Genomic DNA, 15,416 nt, shown 5'->3' with positions numbered 1-15,416 from the left:
AAAATAAATAAATAAAATAAAAATCTTCTTTTGCTCTTATTTTCACTCTCTAGTTAATAGATTTCTATCCACCGAGATGCTCAATTTAAAATTTAAAACTGTCTTTTAAAATCTTTCTCTGCACCTAAATCTCCAATGACATCTAGCCGAGACCCTTAAATGTCATTACTGGATTAGTAGGATGGCCCAACTTGACCAGCAACTTGCCTCTCCACCACAACTTATCCTTCCTTTGCCAACTAATTAATTTGCTCAAGTCTCATAATGACCACAGTCTTTCTTTGCTTAAAAATCTACTGTTTACAGAGAAAAACTTGTCCAGTCGACCAAGGGTTTTGAGGCCAGCACAGTACGTCTCTTAGCCATTTCTCCAGCTCTGGCCTCCACCTCTGCATGCTCAGTGCTTTATGTTGCTTGCTCTTTTTCATTTGAAGCATCCTTTCCTAGATCTGCAGGAGTTCTACTCTTCAGGGCCTCAACTACCACTTCTCTGCCGAGCCTGAGTGCTCACAGGCCTCTGTTCAGAATCTCTTATTCCTCTAAAGGTGACTTTGGGTTTTTTGTGGCACTTGACACAGTCTGCTTAGCTTACTCTAATGGCCTACGAGCTCCTGAAAGTACAGACTGTTTATATTCATCTTTGTCTATCAGACAGTATCTAGTACAATGTCTTGCACATTAACTGCCTTGAACAAGATCCAGACGAGTTGAAATGATATCCATAGGTATTTGGAAAATTCATGTTTTTATATTTAACCTGCATACAATCAGTTATTATTATATAACAATTACTCATATCTATTATTACTATATTAATGATTAAATCAACTTAAATTTTCTATCAGAGGTTCTAACAATGGAGTAACACTCAGATGAAAACAACTATTATAAATGGCCATAAAGATACTTGATTTCCTGTCCAGAGGTAAAGTAGCTCAATAATTCTCATCATTACTACCAATACTAAAAACTAAAGACAAAAATCAGGCTTGCTGCCATGCACTACCTCCTTTAGCAGATATTTCATGGAGACCTGTTCAAGCAAGCTGTTGAATCTGACCGGGTCTGTGAACTCAAAAGAAAGATAAGCAAGCATACAACATACAAATATGACTTAGAATCTGGTATCAACCACTCTCACAGTTACTAGAATCAACTTCAGCCACCTTTGGTTCCTCCCTCTTCCAACACCCAAAATAGGTGGTTGCTCATAGTCACGTTCATGCCCCCACTTATTCCTCGCCTACACAAATGCAATCAAACTAGGTCTTCTACTTGCTACACAGTCAACAGGTAAAATCCCCTTAAAGAGCATCTTCATTTCATTCCCTTTTTCAAAAATCTTGAATTCCCTCATTCTACCATTATTTATTGAGCATCTACCCTGTGTCAGACAGTAAAGATAAACAAACACAAAAAGAATTGTCCCTGACTTCATTTACAGTGCCTAAGGTCTCCTGAATAAAGTTTCAGCCTAGCCTTTGAGAGTCTCTATTATTTGGTATTGACCAACTTCCCAGATGGCCTTTCCATCACTTGCCCCAGACACTATGCACTCTTCAGTGCTCTTGGCCATTTCTAGCCATGGGATTTTCTTCAGATAGACCTTTCTCTCCTGGAAAGTTCTTCCATATTCCTATATGTTCAAATTCCCTTCTTACTTAAGTACTAGGCTGAAATGCTTCTTCCATAAACCATTCCATAAATGTTTATTTTTTAAATGACTTAAGAATGAATAGTTTAACCTCTATAAGTCTGGCTACATAATACCTTCTTCTTTCCTCTAGGTAGTTCTCAAAAAGATGAAAACTAATTCTCTCATGAAATCTAGATTTTACAAATTTGGACAGTAGGAAAAGTTGCCTATAATGTCAATGGCTCCAGTTAAAAACAAACCTTCTAAGAAGGCTGAAGGAAATTAATAAATCTCGAGGGCTAGACGTCTGGAGTATAGTTCAAACTGCTCCTTTGCTGAGGAAATTGTAGACTAAAAAGGTTAAGTGAACTTTCTAAGATCACACAGTAAAGAAGCAGAGCAAAAGTCCATCCAGTCTTAGTACTGTACTACAATGATATAACCTGCTTCACAACTGAACTTAAACTGAAAGGAAAACGGTCTTCACTGTTTAAGGTATTTCTTTTCCACCAGGGTAAAGACCGATTATTCTAAAAACTAAAAATTTAAAAAGAGGCTTGCCTCCTTTTCAAATGAAAGAAAGCACATGTCTGAGTTCAGCTTAAAAAAAGAAAGGCAAACACAAACCTTGACCTGAAACTAGTAAGTCCCTAAAAACTTCCAAGGATCCCAACTTAGGAATATGAACATTATGGGTCAGCATGTTAACCATCAAAATTAAAAACAACTCTCTAAGTAGCTCATTTTTGGCTCCTATGGTGCCAACAATATTTGAACTTAATATACAAACATAGAAATTTGCATTATCTAAATCATACCACAAGATATACAACCAATTTACATGAAAAAAGACTTACTCAGCTGCCTGCACTTCTTTCCAGGCAGCTATTAACACAAACATTAACTTTTTAAAAGAAGCAGTCTAGTAGGACACAGCATAACATTTGAAGAGAGTAATAATCTGGCACTTTCCAATCTAAATGTGAGTGTCAATAAAAATTTAACTTCAGTGGTAGGCTTTGCCATTCAACTATCTATCCTTTCTCTAAGAGTGTATGATAGTTAATTTTATGTGTCAATTTGGCTGGGCCAGAGTCCCCAGATATTTGGTCAAACATTATTCTGAATTTTTCTGTGAAGGGAGTTTTGGGATGAGATCAACATTTAAGTCAGTGGGCTTGTGGGTCCAATTAGTTGAAGGCCCTAACAGAATGAAGACAGATCTTGCTAAGCAAGAAAGAATTCTGCCAGAAAACTGGAATTGCAACTGTTCTGGGTCTGGAACTGCTGGACTACCCTGCCATTTTTAGACTTGCATCTGCAAAATCATGTGAGCTACTTTCTTAGAATAAATCTTACCTTCTCTACCTATTTTTCACATATCTCCTCCTATCAGTTCTATTTCTCTGGAGAACTCTAACAGGCTTATAACTGTGGCTATTCATGAGAAATGCAATCGGGAGCTTGTATTTCTTGCATCAGAACCTATGCTCATTGCTTTATCTGTAGCACAATATCCCCAAAAGATTTGTGGTTAAGGCCAGACTCTTGAAATCCTATTGCTCTAGCGGGTGGCAGCCAGGGATGCATTAAATTTGGGTTCTCAGAAAATGAGAGGAGTCTTACCCTGCCTTCCCCACGGACTACATCAATCTCAGTGGATGCTCCAACTCAAAGAGCTCCTTAAAAAATAGCAGAAATCTAATTTGACAATATTTCCAAGAGCTTCTTCACTTTTTGGAATCAGTGAAGCTTTAAGTCTGCCCTGATGGGTAGAAGAGAATTCTCTACAGAGCTGAAGTCTAACTGTAGGTGCCTGGCTTCCGAGGGGCTTGGAAACAACTGCTTAACTCATTCTAGCTCATTCTAGTATTGCTTTGCTCATCTCAAACCTAGCCTAGATGCCTTAACAAGACCCAGCACAATTAACCAATTCACAAGCATTAACTCAGTGAAGACAACAGCACTGAACCCCACATGGAGACACACACACACACACACACACACACACACACATAAAAATCTAAATTCATCTTCCTAGTAGTTCCTTCCTACTATTGTTCCCTGCTTAAAAAAAAATAAAATAAAAACAAAAATTAAAAGAGAATGCCACCTGGCAGGAACACTTACAGATACACTGGGGAAGAGAGGAGAGAAATGGATTAAAAGACACGGAAGATAAAATGATTGATTGGTTTGTATAATAAAAGCCAAGGGGTAGTGGGTCCTGCTGAGTAAACAACAGGTTCAGAGGTGTTTAAGAGCACCCCATCTCTGTGGCAAGCCAGATTTCGGGGATAGAAGTTCTAAATGTTATGCATAAAGGAGCTATATAGTCTTGAAATTTGACAGAATGAGTGTGAACAGGACATTTTCTTAAGTCAGATTAATTAATATTATATGTTCCTTTTAAAGCAGGAGTTACAAACTCATATGTTAGTGTGGATCAAGCAGGGCCAAGCAGGTGATCAAAGTCAGAGGAATGGGTTGGGTGTAACCCACAGGGAGCAGCGGGAACAGTGTGAAAGGGAGACTGTGGGCCTTGTCCTCAAAGGGGAGCCATTCTTCATGCAGATGAACTGCTACCCAGTGGGTATGTGGACCACTACTGCCAGATCTTCTGATTTTAGAAAAAAACAGCAATTTGGAGTTTTTAAATGTGTAGTCTCCCCAAATTTAAGTGTTGTCAACAGATTTAAAAACTTATACATTTAAAAGCCTTTAAAATATCTTGTGGGGCTAAGATAAACACATCTGTAGATCAGATATAGTCCCTGAGGATAAGCATGTGTTTGTGTATAGTGGGCCCTCCTCGAGGGAGAGTCCAGCCTGTCCTGCACCCTCATCACTGACCCAACACAGCACAAGGGGAGCTGTGAATTAAATCACACGAGTAAATGAACACATTCTCAAAATTTTGTTATTTTAAGTGACACCACTGAAAATGAGCTTGTCTTATATTAAGACATAATCTCATTTTTCTCCATTTTGGAGGAGGTTAATTCTTCAGATTGTTCCTTCAGCAAACACTGACGAAGTCCCTAACCTCCATGCAAGGCCTTGTACAAAATAATTTATTTGCAGAACTCCTGAGTAGGAGGAGTTGTGTAGTCTGAGAAGGAAAGTATCAAAATCATCGGAAAAATCAATTTTCTGCTGCTTTGCAGGTTCTCTCTTCTGTCAACACAGTATAAACCTTCAGAATCTATGATAGGACACTCTAAAGCTCTTCCCTCTTCACAACTGGGCATTTTGTTAAAATATGCATTACCTAGCCTTTGTGAGAAAAATAAATGGATTCTAAATCAGCAAAAATGAAATTCTAGGCTCAAAACAAAAAGTGAATATTAGCCATTTGTTAAAACTAGTTATAAAAAATATTGTCCTAGTACTAACTCATCTTTGATGCCTTTAGAGAAGAAGCAAGGTCAAAAGGCCACAGGCACTTAAAATGTTAATAACAAATAGCTTGAGCACCACTGGGCCAGTGCTAGGCATCACAAAGTGTTTACATAGCCCAGATGTTTGTTTAGGAATGGACACAATCCAGGGGCGCCTGGTGGCTCAGTCAGGTAAGTCTCTGACTTCAGCTCAGGTCATGGCCTCACAGTTTATGAGTTTGAGCTCCACGTCAGGCTCTGTGCTAACAGCTCAGAACATGGAGCTTCCTTTAGATTCCGTGTCTCCCTCTCTCTCTCTCTCTCTCTACTCCTTCCCCGCTTGCCTCAGTCTCTTAAACATGTAAATGTTTAAATAAACATTTTTTAAAAGTTAAAAAAAAAAAAGAATGGACAAAACCCAGATGTAAGACTGGAGGTCCCTTATCTCAAGTCAATTACTTAAACCTATAACAGCAGTATTAATACATTTGCATATGGCCAGATACACATCATGGGCATAAAAAAATCTACTTTATTAATCTCACAATTTGGAAGGACTTTGGAAATGACCTTGAATCCATTTTTTCATGAACTTCAGTCATTATTATATCTATTACCTTTCAGATTTTGGTCACATTCACTTAATATTTTCATTTAGGTTAATTCACTTTTTAAAGTATACTTATCTTAAAGACGACTCTTTTTTTGCCATAAGAGAAAAAAGAGTGTGTCTTGACATAGAGAATAATGCCTGTACTTATGAAATAATGAAGTTACAACCGGAAAACATTCCCCCACAGTGACCCTGTGAGCGATGTGCTATCCTTACTCTCAGCTCACTGATAAGGAAATTGATGCTCAGAATTAAGTGACTCCCCAAAGACAACTTAGAGTGAAAGAGGTAGGATTCAAAACCAAACGTTTAGAAAACCTACCGTTAAAAAAAAATTATTCTTAGTCATGTCCTCAAATGGCTTCTGAAGACTGGAAGTTCTTCCTGTCCACACTCTACTCCAGTATCAACTCCCTGAGATTCAAAATGTAGACATTTTTGGAGGGATAAAATATACACTGAAAATGTGTTTAATAAGATACCAAAACAGAAAGTGAAGCAAGAAGTGTTTCATGAGGGACTGGAACAAAGGCAGTGAAGGATTCCTATCCTGGCTCACCCCAATGACTTACTAGGAACTCTTTCCATTCTTGAAGCTTCATTAAAAAGTTGAGTTTCATAACTTAATTTTTAAAACTTTTCTATTTATTTTTGAAAGACAGAGAGAGACACAGTACTAGCAGGAAAAGGGCAGAGAGAGAGGGAGTCAGAATCAGAGGCAGGCTCAAGGCTTTGAGCTGTCAGCACAGAGCCCAACATGGGGCTCAAACTCATGAACCGTGAGATCATAACCTGAGGCGAAGTTGGCTGCTTAAGTGACTGAGCCACTGGGGCGCCCTGAGTCTCATGATTTTAGAAAGTGTTTGTGTTCATCCAATTGCTAGAAAAGCATCAGCTCAGAGTTACTTCAAAAACTCCTGAACACATGTCCCTGGTAAGTGAGCTCTATTCAGAGCCAGGAAGACTCTACGAGGGGTAGTCATCCTCTGCCACTCCCGGCTGTGAAGAGCGTTGATTAGATATCTCTTTAATATGCCTCTTTACTCATCTGTCAATCTTCTGATTACCCAGCTTTGTTGTCAGAACTGCCCTGGTTTTACAAGATTCACCCCATTCGGAGGTTGGTCCTGTTGGTGGTCCTCGCCACTCCGGGTGAGGAGAGAAGATTGCAGCACAGCTCTCCAGAGTCCCCAGGCAACGTTCAATGCACAAGTCCAACCTCTGAAGGAGGGAAGGAGGGAAGAGCCTCTCATCCTAATCTGTTTTGTCAGACGTATCCTCCCAGAAGTACAACTGAAGTCCCTTGGACGGCAAACTGAACTAGATGAGGAATTCCAGGAGGGCACAGACTACGCTTTATGTTTTATTGTATTCACCAAAAGGCAGACCACTGAATTTTACCAAATATCTCTGTAGTCTACACCTCAGACTTCAATTCTTTGCATGTTCAAAATGGAAATCATGGTCTTTATTCCTAAACGTTTTGATGGAAGTCCTCCCAAACTTTTATTAATTTTTTAGGTTTGTTTTAATTAACTAATTAAAGAGTGAGCAGGGGGAGGGGCAGAGAGAGAGAGGAAGAGAGAGAATCCCAAGCAGGCTCTGCACTATCAGTAAAGAGCCCAATGCAGTACAAACCGTAAGATCATGACCTGAGCCTAAATCGAGAGCCAGACACTTAACCGACTCAGCCACCGAGGCCCCACCCCCACCGCTGCAAACTTTTAATGCGTGTATGTATGTATGGCCATTTTCACAAGTCAGCAAATACTCTTCTTTTACAGTGTGGCTGTGTCTTACCATCTCACTTTTATGGATGTGCCACAATTCCTTTGACTAATCCTCTATTAGAAATTTAGGATGAGGACAATATTCTCTATTCTAACTGGCACTGCAATGACTTTCTTTACAAGTTTCTTTATAACTATGTATTATTGGGGCACCTGGGTGGCTCAGTTGGTTAAATGTCCGACTTTGGCTCAGGTCATGATCTCATGGTTTGTGGGTTAGAGTCCTGTGTTGGGCTGTGTGCTGACAGCTAGCTCAGAGCCTGAAGCCTGCTTCGGATTCTGTGTGTGTCTCTCTCTGCTCATCCCCCACTCATGCTCGCTTATGCACACATTTGTTTCTCTCTCTCTCTCTCTCTCTCTCTCAAAAATAAACAAACTTTAAAATAATTTTTAAAAAATGTCTTATTTTCTTGTGATATTCCCCCAACACGCACTATAAAGTTCATAGAGCCTTTTGCAATGCCATCCACCTGGCATAGTTCTCTGCTTTGAGGAACCACAGGATCTCTCTGTCACATTTTGTGCTATTAATTATGGTCAGTATTCGTCTCCACCTCCATCCCCAAAGTTTTAATTTGTGGAGAATAGACAGCCCCTTACTCAATTCAGACTTTGACAAGTAGTAATTAAATACGATTGCCAGGTGCTGGGATAAAAAGTGATGTGGTGTAATCCCTGCCCAGAACAGCAGGGGAGGCAGACTCACCACCAACAACCCACGATAACATCAAGTCCTACACTGTAATAAAGGTGTTTCAAACTTACTATGGGAGCAGAGATGAGGAAGAAGTGAATCCCTCCAGGGGCAAAGGGAAATAAAAAGAGGGGGGGAAAGGTATTAGGAGGCTATGGAGAGAGGCAAACTGTGGAGTTACTTCTTAAAACATTAATAGAAATTCACGAGGTGGGCCAGTAATGGGAAGACATATGGGATAGATTTCCAGGNAACAGCAGGGGAGGCAGACTCACCACCAACAACCCGCGATAACATCAAGTCCTACACTGTAATAAAGGTGTTTCAAACTTACTATGGGAGCAGAGATGAGGAAGAAGTGAATTTCTCCAGGGGCAAAGGGAAATAAAAAGAGGGGGGGAAAAGGTATTAGGAGGCTATGGAGAGAGGCAAACTGTGGAGTTACTTCTTAAAACATTAATAGAAATTCACGAGGTGGGCCAGTAATGGGAAGACATATGGGATAGATTTCCAGGTAGAGGGCAATCAATTCAAGCTTCTATCTAGCAGAGCCACAGTTTCACTTAGGAATTTATGAAAACCTCATATCTTCGGAGGCAGGACTTTTCAACCTCTGTACTACTGACGTTGTGAGCCAGATAATTCTTTGCTCTGGAGGGGTCTGTCCTGTGCATTACAGGCCGTGTAGACACATCCCTGGCCTCTACTCACTAGACACCAGTAACTGTTCCCCACCTTCCAATGGTGACAACTGAAAATGTTTCCAGACATTGCCGAACGTCCAAGAGAAAAGGGGGAGAAGGAAGGAGCCTGGAAACCACCCCCGGTTGACAACCACAGTTTTACGCATAATTCTAGCTTCAAGGATTTCTCGCTTACTGTACCAGCTTTTCTCTCGGTTCTGAAAATGATTTTTTCTTTGGTTCAAAACCCAAGTGGGCCCTCCCTTTCTTCTGAGGAAAGAGGTAAGTTGTCAAAAACACTAAGTTACTGACGTCCCAACTACAAAAAAGGACATCTTCTTTGATTACACCTAATCAAAAAATAAACGTTCACGTGATAGGCCCCATATAAATATCAGGACTGATATTTGTTCAGAACATTAGAGTTTATAGAGAATTTTTCACATCTGACCACACTGAATGCTCACAACACCTTATGAAGTATTCATCATTGTTCCCATTCTGGAGAGGAAGACAGGGTGGCAGAAATGTCAAATATCCAAGATCTAAAACCACCTGAGTATTAGGTAGGATTCATAACCAGAGAGTCCCATCTACACTGTTTACATTTTTCCATTTAGTTGAGTAAACGACCAGAAGCTTCTTCAGGCTGCAGGGAGAAAGTATCTTAGTATCATAGGAGAACAAAATGACTTAAGGATGCCCTGCTACCTCCATAGCCCACCAAGAAACTGTAAGTAAAAAACTGCTGATGGAAGTAAAACATTTAACCACCAAAAACTATGTTGTATCCATTCCCTGCACAGCTCCAAGAGCACTCCCTGTACAAAAAAGGGAGTAATACATACCAATTATGGTAACATTTATACTCAATTTTTAAAGCATGTTAACATCTTTTAGCCATTCAAAATAGGCCTAGAAAATAAAGGTTATTATCCACTGATAGGAAACACACGTAATTAATTAATTAAAGTCACATGGCTAGAGACCAAGTAAAAATTAAGGTCTTTGGACCTCTAGTTAAGTGTTCTTTCCACTACAGACAAATCCGAGCATCCCATGCCCCTATACCCTTCCAAATATAAATATCACTAGTTCAGTATATAAAACTATCCCTAACCTATGCATACAAATTCTGTTTCATTATTATCTGAAGCCACATTTCCCATTAGTGTTAGACACTATCTTTAAACCTACCAAAGAATGAAGTGGGAATTTTTGCTACTCTTTATCAAAGACAAAAAGCACTCTCTTAAATTAGGTGAATTACCTGAAGCAGTGAGACTAGTTTATTCATGACCCATCAGCTGACAAAATGTTTGCAGTTTTCTAGACTTCATCAACTTTGTACTCAAATAAAATTTGCCGAACCTGAATAAAGGTAAGCAGGAAAGATCTAGGGTCTCTTGGATACAAAATGGCGAGCCCCACTTCTTTAAAAATTACTGGTCTATGTAAAGACAAAGGGCTTATTTAAGATAGAAATACTATTCACTTTGCAATAAACAAGCACTTGCATTTTGAATATGAATGGAAAGCAATTCAATTCCTGGTTTAAACAACAACAAAAAATATTTTTAAAGCCTTACTCCATCATGGAAGGTGGGATCGTACAGCAGTCTTGAATTGCAGTTAGAGGAGAGGTTAGGTGAGCTGTGTAAGAAGCTTCTACAACTTGCTTGTTCCGGTTGACCACGTCCAAGTAACGATTGAACTTCTCTCGGATTTTTTTGGCTAGCTGTGGGACAAACAGTAAGCAAAATAAATTGAAAGCCCAACACGATAGCCCACTGTGTTTTTCTAATAAGCTCATTAATTTGTATCACAAGATGCACGTATTAAACTTCAGGTAAATCTAACAACACGTTCGCACATCTCGAATGAAATTGAGGTAAAAATTGCAAAATGCCCATAAGTCAAAGAACGATAGTCAGACAACAAAATGATATCTGTTAACTTATAACAGCTAATGATACATTATGAACCTCTCATGTGTTCGAATTCAAACAGAACAATACTGAGCCATAAATGTTCTACTCGACACAAGAAAACAAATTCTATTGATATTATTGTCAGCATGACAGTGGGCATTAGGTCTCACAAAGCAACAGTGGTCGTAAGAAAAACAATCCACTGTTCATGATTCTGGCTTCACACAGATTTTCAAGGGGAAAATACGTGAAAAAGAGAAATGACATTCAGTATCTTCTGCTACACAACTCCAGGGGGCACCATTCACAGTCTTCCATGTGAATGGCAAATCCCTGGAGTTGTACAATGTAGATATCCCTAGGAAACAAAATATATAGTTAGAAGTACATTCCTGTTTGGTCTGTTATACCTTTAAGATGGACAAATGTCCTTCTTAACTGCTGTGAACAGAACACTTCATCATAATTTGCTTTCATGTGGGAATAACAAAAGCAAATTGATAAGCATACTGCTTTTTCCTTCATTGTTCCTACCAAATATCACAGCTTAATTATAGTTCTCCAAGGAAAACAGTGTTGTTTTTCTTCCCCTTAAACAAAATGTTACCCAAATGAAATGACTGATAGAATTATAGCTAATTGGTTTTGTAGAGCTATTCATTATCAGCACACTAGAGGAGAACTAATCATCTCCTTTGGGTCATGCAACTCACACAATCCAATAGCTTACAGGCTGAGAACATGGAGCCAGATCATGATATCTTCATTTGTTATTTTCAAGCCAACTCCACAATTTGATTTTGTCCCATTGATATTTGGGAGCTTTCAGAGTTTCAATTAAATAAGGTTCTCAGCCTTGCTAAATATTATACTAACTATAAAGTTTAGAAACATTTCCATACATAACAAGAGTATGAGTGTAACATTTAGTTTGACAAAGGGCTGTCCCATTTTGTCTTACCATTTTCAGAGGACGAATTGTATGCCCCCCCCACCACCACCAAATTGACAAATTCACCTGCAATTCTAATCCCTGAACTAGAATTTATTTTAAAAATTATGTTTTTTCTTGCTGAGGTCTTTGGCATAAAAGGTATAGCTGCAGTTTAATTTCCCATCTTAATTTAGACCACTGGTGATTCTGCCTCCAAGGGGATTTGGCAAAGCCTGGAGAGGATTTTGGTTGTTAGAAGGTGGTACAAAGTGCTACCGACATCTGGTGGATGGAAGACAGGATGCTAAGTAAAAGTGTGCTTAGCAAATATGTTGTTTTTAAATGTTTCTTTATTCCAGAGAGCGAGAGTGTGCGCATGAGCAGAGGAAAGGCAAAGAGCAGGAGAGATGGAATCCCAAGCAGGCTCTGTGCTGTCAGCATGGAGTGGACCAGGGGCTCGACCTCATGAACCATGAGATCATGACCTGAGCTGAAATCAAGAGTCTGACGCTCAACTGACTGAGGTACCCAGGTGCTCCTGCGCTATGTTTTTTAAACCACAGTATGTTTTTTAAACCATTATTCTAATGGAATAATCCTTTTTTTCCTGGACTCTTACATTCAATAGATAATTGAGGATAAGAGATAGATTAACAGGCCCAGCTAAAAAACCTCAAGAAGATTATCATAGTGCCCTATATTCCCACCTTATAATATACATGACACTTCAGTGCTGTTATGTTTAATGTCCGGCTCCCCCACTACACTGTATGCTCTGTAAGGGCAGGTACTACATGTGCTTTTGCTCATCTCGTTACTTTAGCACCTGCCTGGAATTGCAGGCAGACAATAAATATCTAATGAATTAATAAAGGTTAAAAAAAAGTCATCAACCTTATCTTTGGTCTAAGGATCAACAACCTCTTTAAAAACCTGGAATACTTATTTAAAAACAACAATAGCAACAATATGTATTTCTGGGAACTGCATCAAGAAGAGCAAATTTTTATCTTTTCTCTTTAGGTTCTGAAAAAAATTACCAATCATTCCACCTACAATATCAAGAATACAGCCCTTCCTTGCCCTTAGGAACAAATATTCTGTAACAAGATAAAGTGTGCTTGAAAAAATGTAAAATCTGGGGGCACCTGGGTGGCTTAGTCAGCTGAGCATCTGGTTTTGCCTCAGATCATGATCTCACCATTCATGAGTTCAAGCCCTACATCAGGCTCACTGCTGTTAGCTTGGAGCCCGTTTTGGGTCCTCTGTCCCCTTCTCTCTTTGCCCTTCCCCTGCTCACATTCTCACTCTCAAAAAGAAACAAAAAACAAAAAAATGGAAATACTAAATATCTTCACAAACTCACTTCTAAAATGCCACTTGCGATCATTTTTGTCTTTCTCTCACACACATACAAAAACATCTGAGAAATACCTAGTATTTCTTCTACACATTTGGAGAATTCTAAGTTAGAACAAAGTCAGATCTACTTAATCATGATATTAAAAAATTTTTTAATGTTTATTTATTTTTGAGAGACAGAGAGCAAGAAAGGGGCAGAGAGAGAGAGACAGAGACAGAGAGAGAGGGAGACGCAGAATCCGAAGCAGGCTCCAGGCCCTGAGCTGTCAGCCCCACGTCCAATGTGGGGCTCGAATTCATGAACCAGGAGATCATGATCTGAGCCGAAGTCGGATGCTTGACCGACTGAGCCACCCAAGCACCCCAATCACGATATTTTAATTTGTCTGTGTACTTTTATAGAAGCTAAAAATTATTTATATTTTTAAATGTCTTTAAAGTATTTTGTTATAGCTAACAATTACAGGAAATTCAAATTTCAATGTTCATGAAGTTTTATTGAAATAGCTATTTGTTTACCTAAGTGTTTACGGCTGCTTTCATTCTACAGTGGCAAAGTAGTTGGAATAGAGACTATATGGCTTGCTTCTCTGTAAGTAGAAGCCCTGACATATTCCAAGACAGAACCATAATCCTAATAGTTTTACAAAAGTTTACTCCAATTTTTTTTTAACATCCCTCCCCACTATGAGGTGGGGGTCCATGCTCCCCCTCCACCCACTCCTTGAATCTGGGTAGAGTTACAACGGCTTCTACCAGTAAGTATAGAGAAAGTGACACTAGGCAACTTCTGAGGCTAGGTCATAAAGGGCCATGCAGCTTCCGCAGGTCTCTCTTGGAATGCTCTCAAGCTACCATGCTGTACCACGTCCAAGACACATGAAGAGGCCACAGTTAAGTGCTTGGTTGGCACCTCCAGCTGCTCAAGCCTTCAAGTCATCTCAGCCCAGGTTCCAAATAGGAGTCAAGGAGCCTCCAGGAAATTCCAGCCCCCAGTGTACTCTGATGAAGCCCCAGACATCATGGAGCAGAGATAAGCCACCTTGCAATTTCTGGCCCAAGCTCCTGACCCACAGAATCCACAAGCATAGCGATGGTTGTCTATGTCACTAAGTTTGGGGTGTTTTTTTTTTATGTATCTTGAACACCCAAGATAGGTGAATTCCATCTCAAGATAAACATATTGAAGCTAAGCTATACAAAGCCGTTCAGATCCAGCTACTACACCTACATCAGAATGATCAAGACTAGTATCTGCTGCAGAGAGATATCGGGGTTGTTGACAAAATTCTAACAGCTCCTGCACAGCAGTAGTTACCACATATCACGCATAAGGATCCAACAATTTAGGTATTGTTATTTTATATTAACCAGGTTATTTTGTGAAAGCCCGTCACATAATTCAAACTCAGAACTGTCTGTGTGTATTCAGTATCTGCTCCACACAACCCAAACTTAAAAGTGGTGACTTGACATTTAAATATATGACAACTCACACCAATCTGAGGAATGAACCTCTCATTAACATAATCAGCCAAGGCGCAGAGCCCCCCACTACTGGGCTGTCTATGGAATGAAACAGTTCCTGCAGTGGGGCGTGTGGCGAGGAAGGAAATGGGGAGAGGAACTGCCAGAAGCAGCGAAGCAGGAGCAAGTTGGGAATGTCTGCCTTCAGCCTCCTAGTTAGGATGGGCCTCAAGCTGCATTTTTAAAAAATTTAAAGGGATGCCTGGGTGGCTCAGTTGCTCCAGTGCTGGAGTTCAGCTCAGGTCATCATCTCATGGTTCATGGGTCGGAGCCACGCATCAAGCTCTGCGCTGACAGCTCAGAGCCTGGAGCCTGCTTCAGATTCTGTGTCTCCCTCTCTCTCTGCTCCTCCCCCATTCACACTCTGTCTTTCTCTCTCTTAAAAATAAACATTAAAAAAAATTTTTTTGAGAGAGAGAGAGAGAGGGAGGCAGCCAGAGAGGTGGTGGGGGGAGGGGGGGAGCACATAGAAGAGAAAGAGGGGCAGAGAGAATCCCAAACAGGCTCTGTGCCAGCAGCACAGAGCCCGGATGTGGGGCCGGAACTCACGAGCTGTAAGACCATGACCTGACCCAAAGTCAGAGGGGCACGCAATGAACTGAGACACCCAAGCGCCCCTCAAGCTGCATTTTTCCTCAGTGGAGGCAGTAACTTGCATGCAGAGCCCAGATACGTGACCATTAACAAAAGGTCTCAAATGCAAGCTCCCCCACTTTGGATTCACACTTCTCAGTCAGAAATTCCTGCTTTCAAAGGGTGAGACCCCATCTTGCCTTGTTAAAAAAATCAATTGCCAACATTTGTTGAGTGCTAACTATGTGCAGGGCACTGTTCTAAGCACTTCACAAGCATGCCTTCATTTAACC

At 40.1% G+C, this 15,416-nt stretch overlaps 1 protein-coding gene across 1 annotated transcript in view; it reads right to left on the bottom strand.

Moving 5' to 3' along the window:
• Positions 1 to 15,416, bottom strand: part of CACHD1 (cache domain containing 1) — a 127,198-nt gene that overhangs the window by 90,079 nt on the left and 21,703 nt on the right. The window contains exon 2 of the mRNA XM_077766137.1: positions 10,386 to 10,534. Within this exon, the coding sequence (XP_077622263.1) occupies positions 10,386 to 10,393 (8 nt within the window). The 5' untranslated portion in view covers positions 10,394 to 10,534. The remainder of the gene's footprint in view (positions 1 to 10,385; positions 10,535 to 15,416) is intronic.

This window comes from Crocuta crocuta, unplaced genomic scaffold (assembly GCF_008692635.1).
Source record: "Crocuta crocuta isolate KB4526 unplaced genomic scaffold, BGI_CrCroc_1.0 scaffold155, whole genome shotgun sequence".
In the NCBI taxonomy this organism is placed as follows: Eukaryota; Metazoa; Chordata; class Mammalia; order Carnivora; family Hyaenidae; genus Crocuta; species Crocuta crocuta.
The sequence above is the reverse complement of the archived record's forward strand: the minus strand, read 5'-3'. Positions and strand labels throughout refer to the sequence as shown.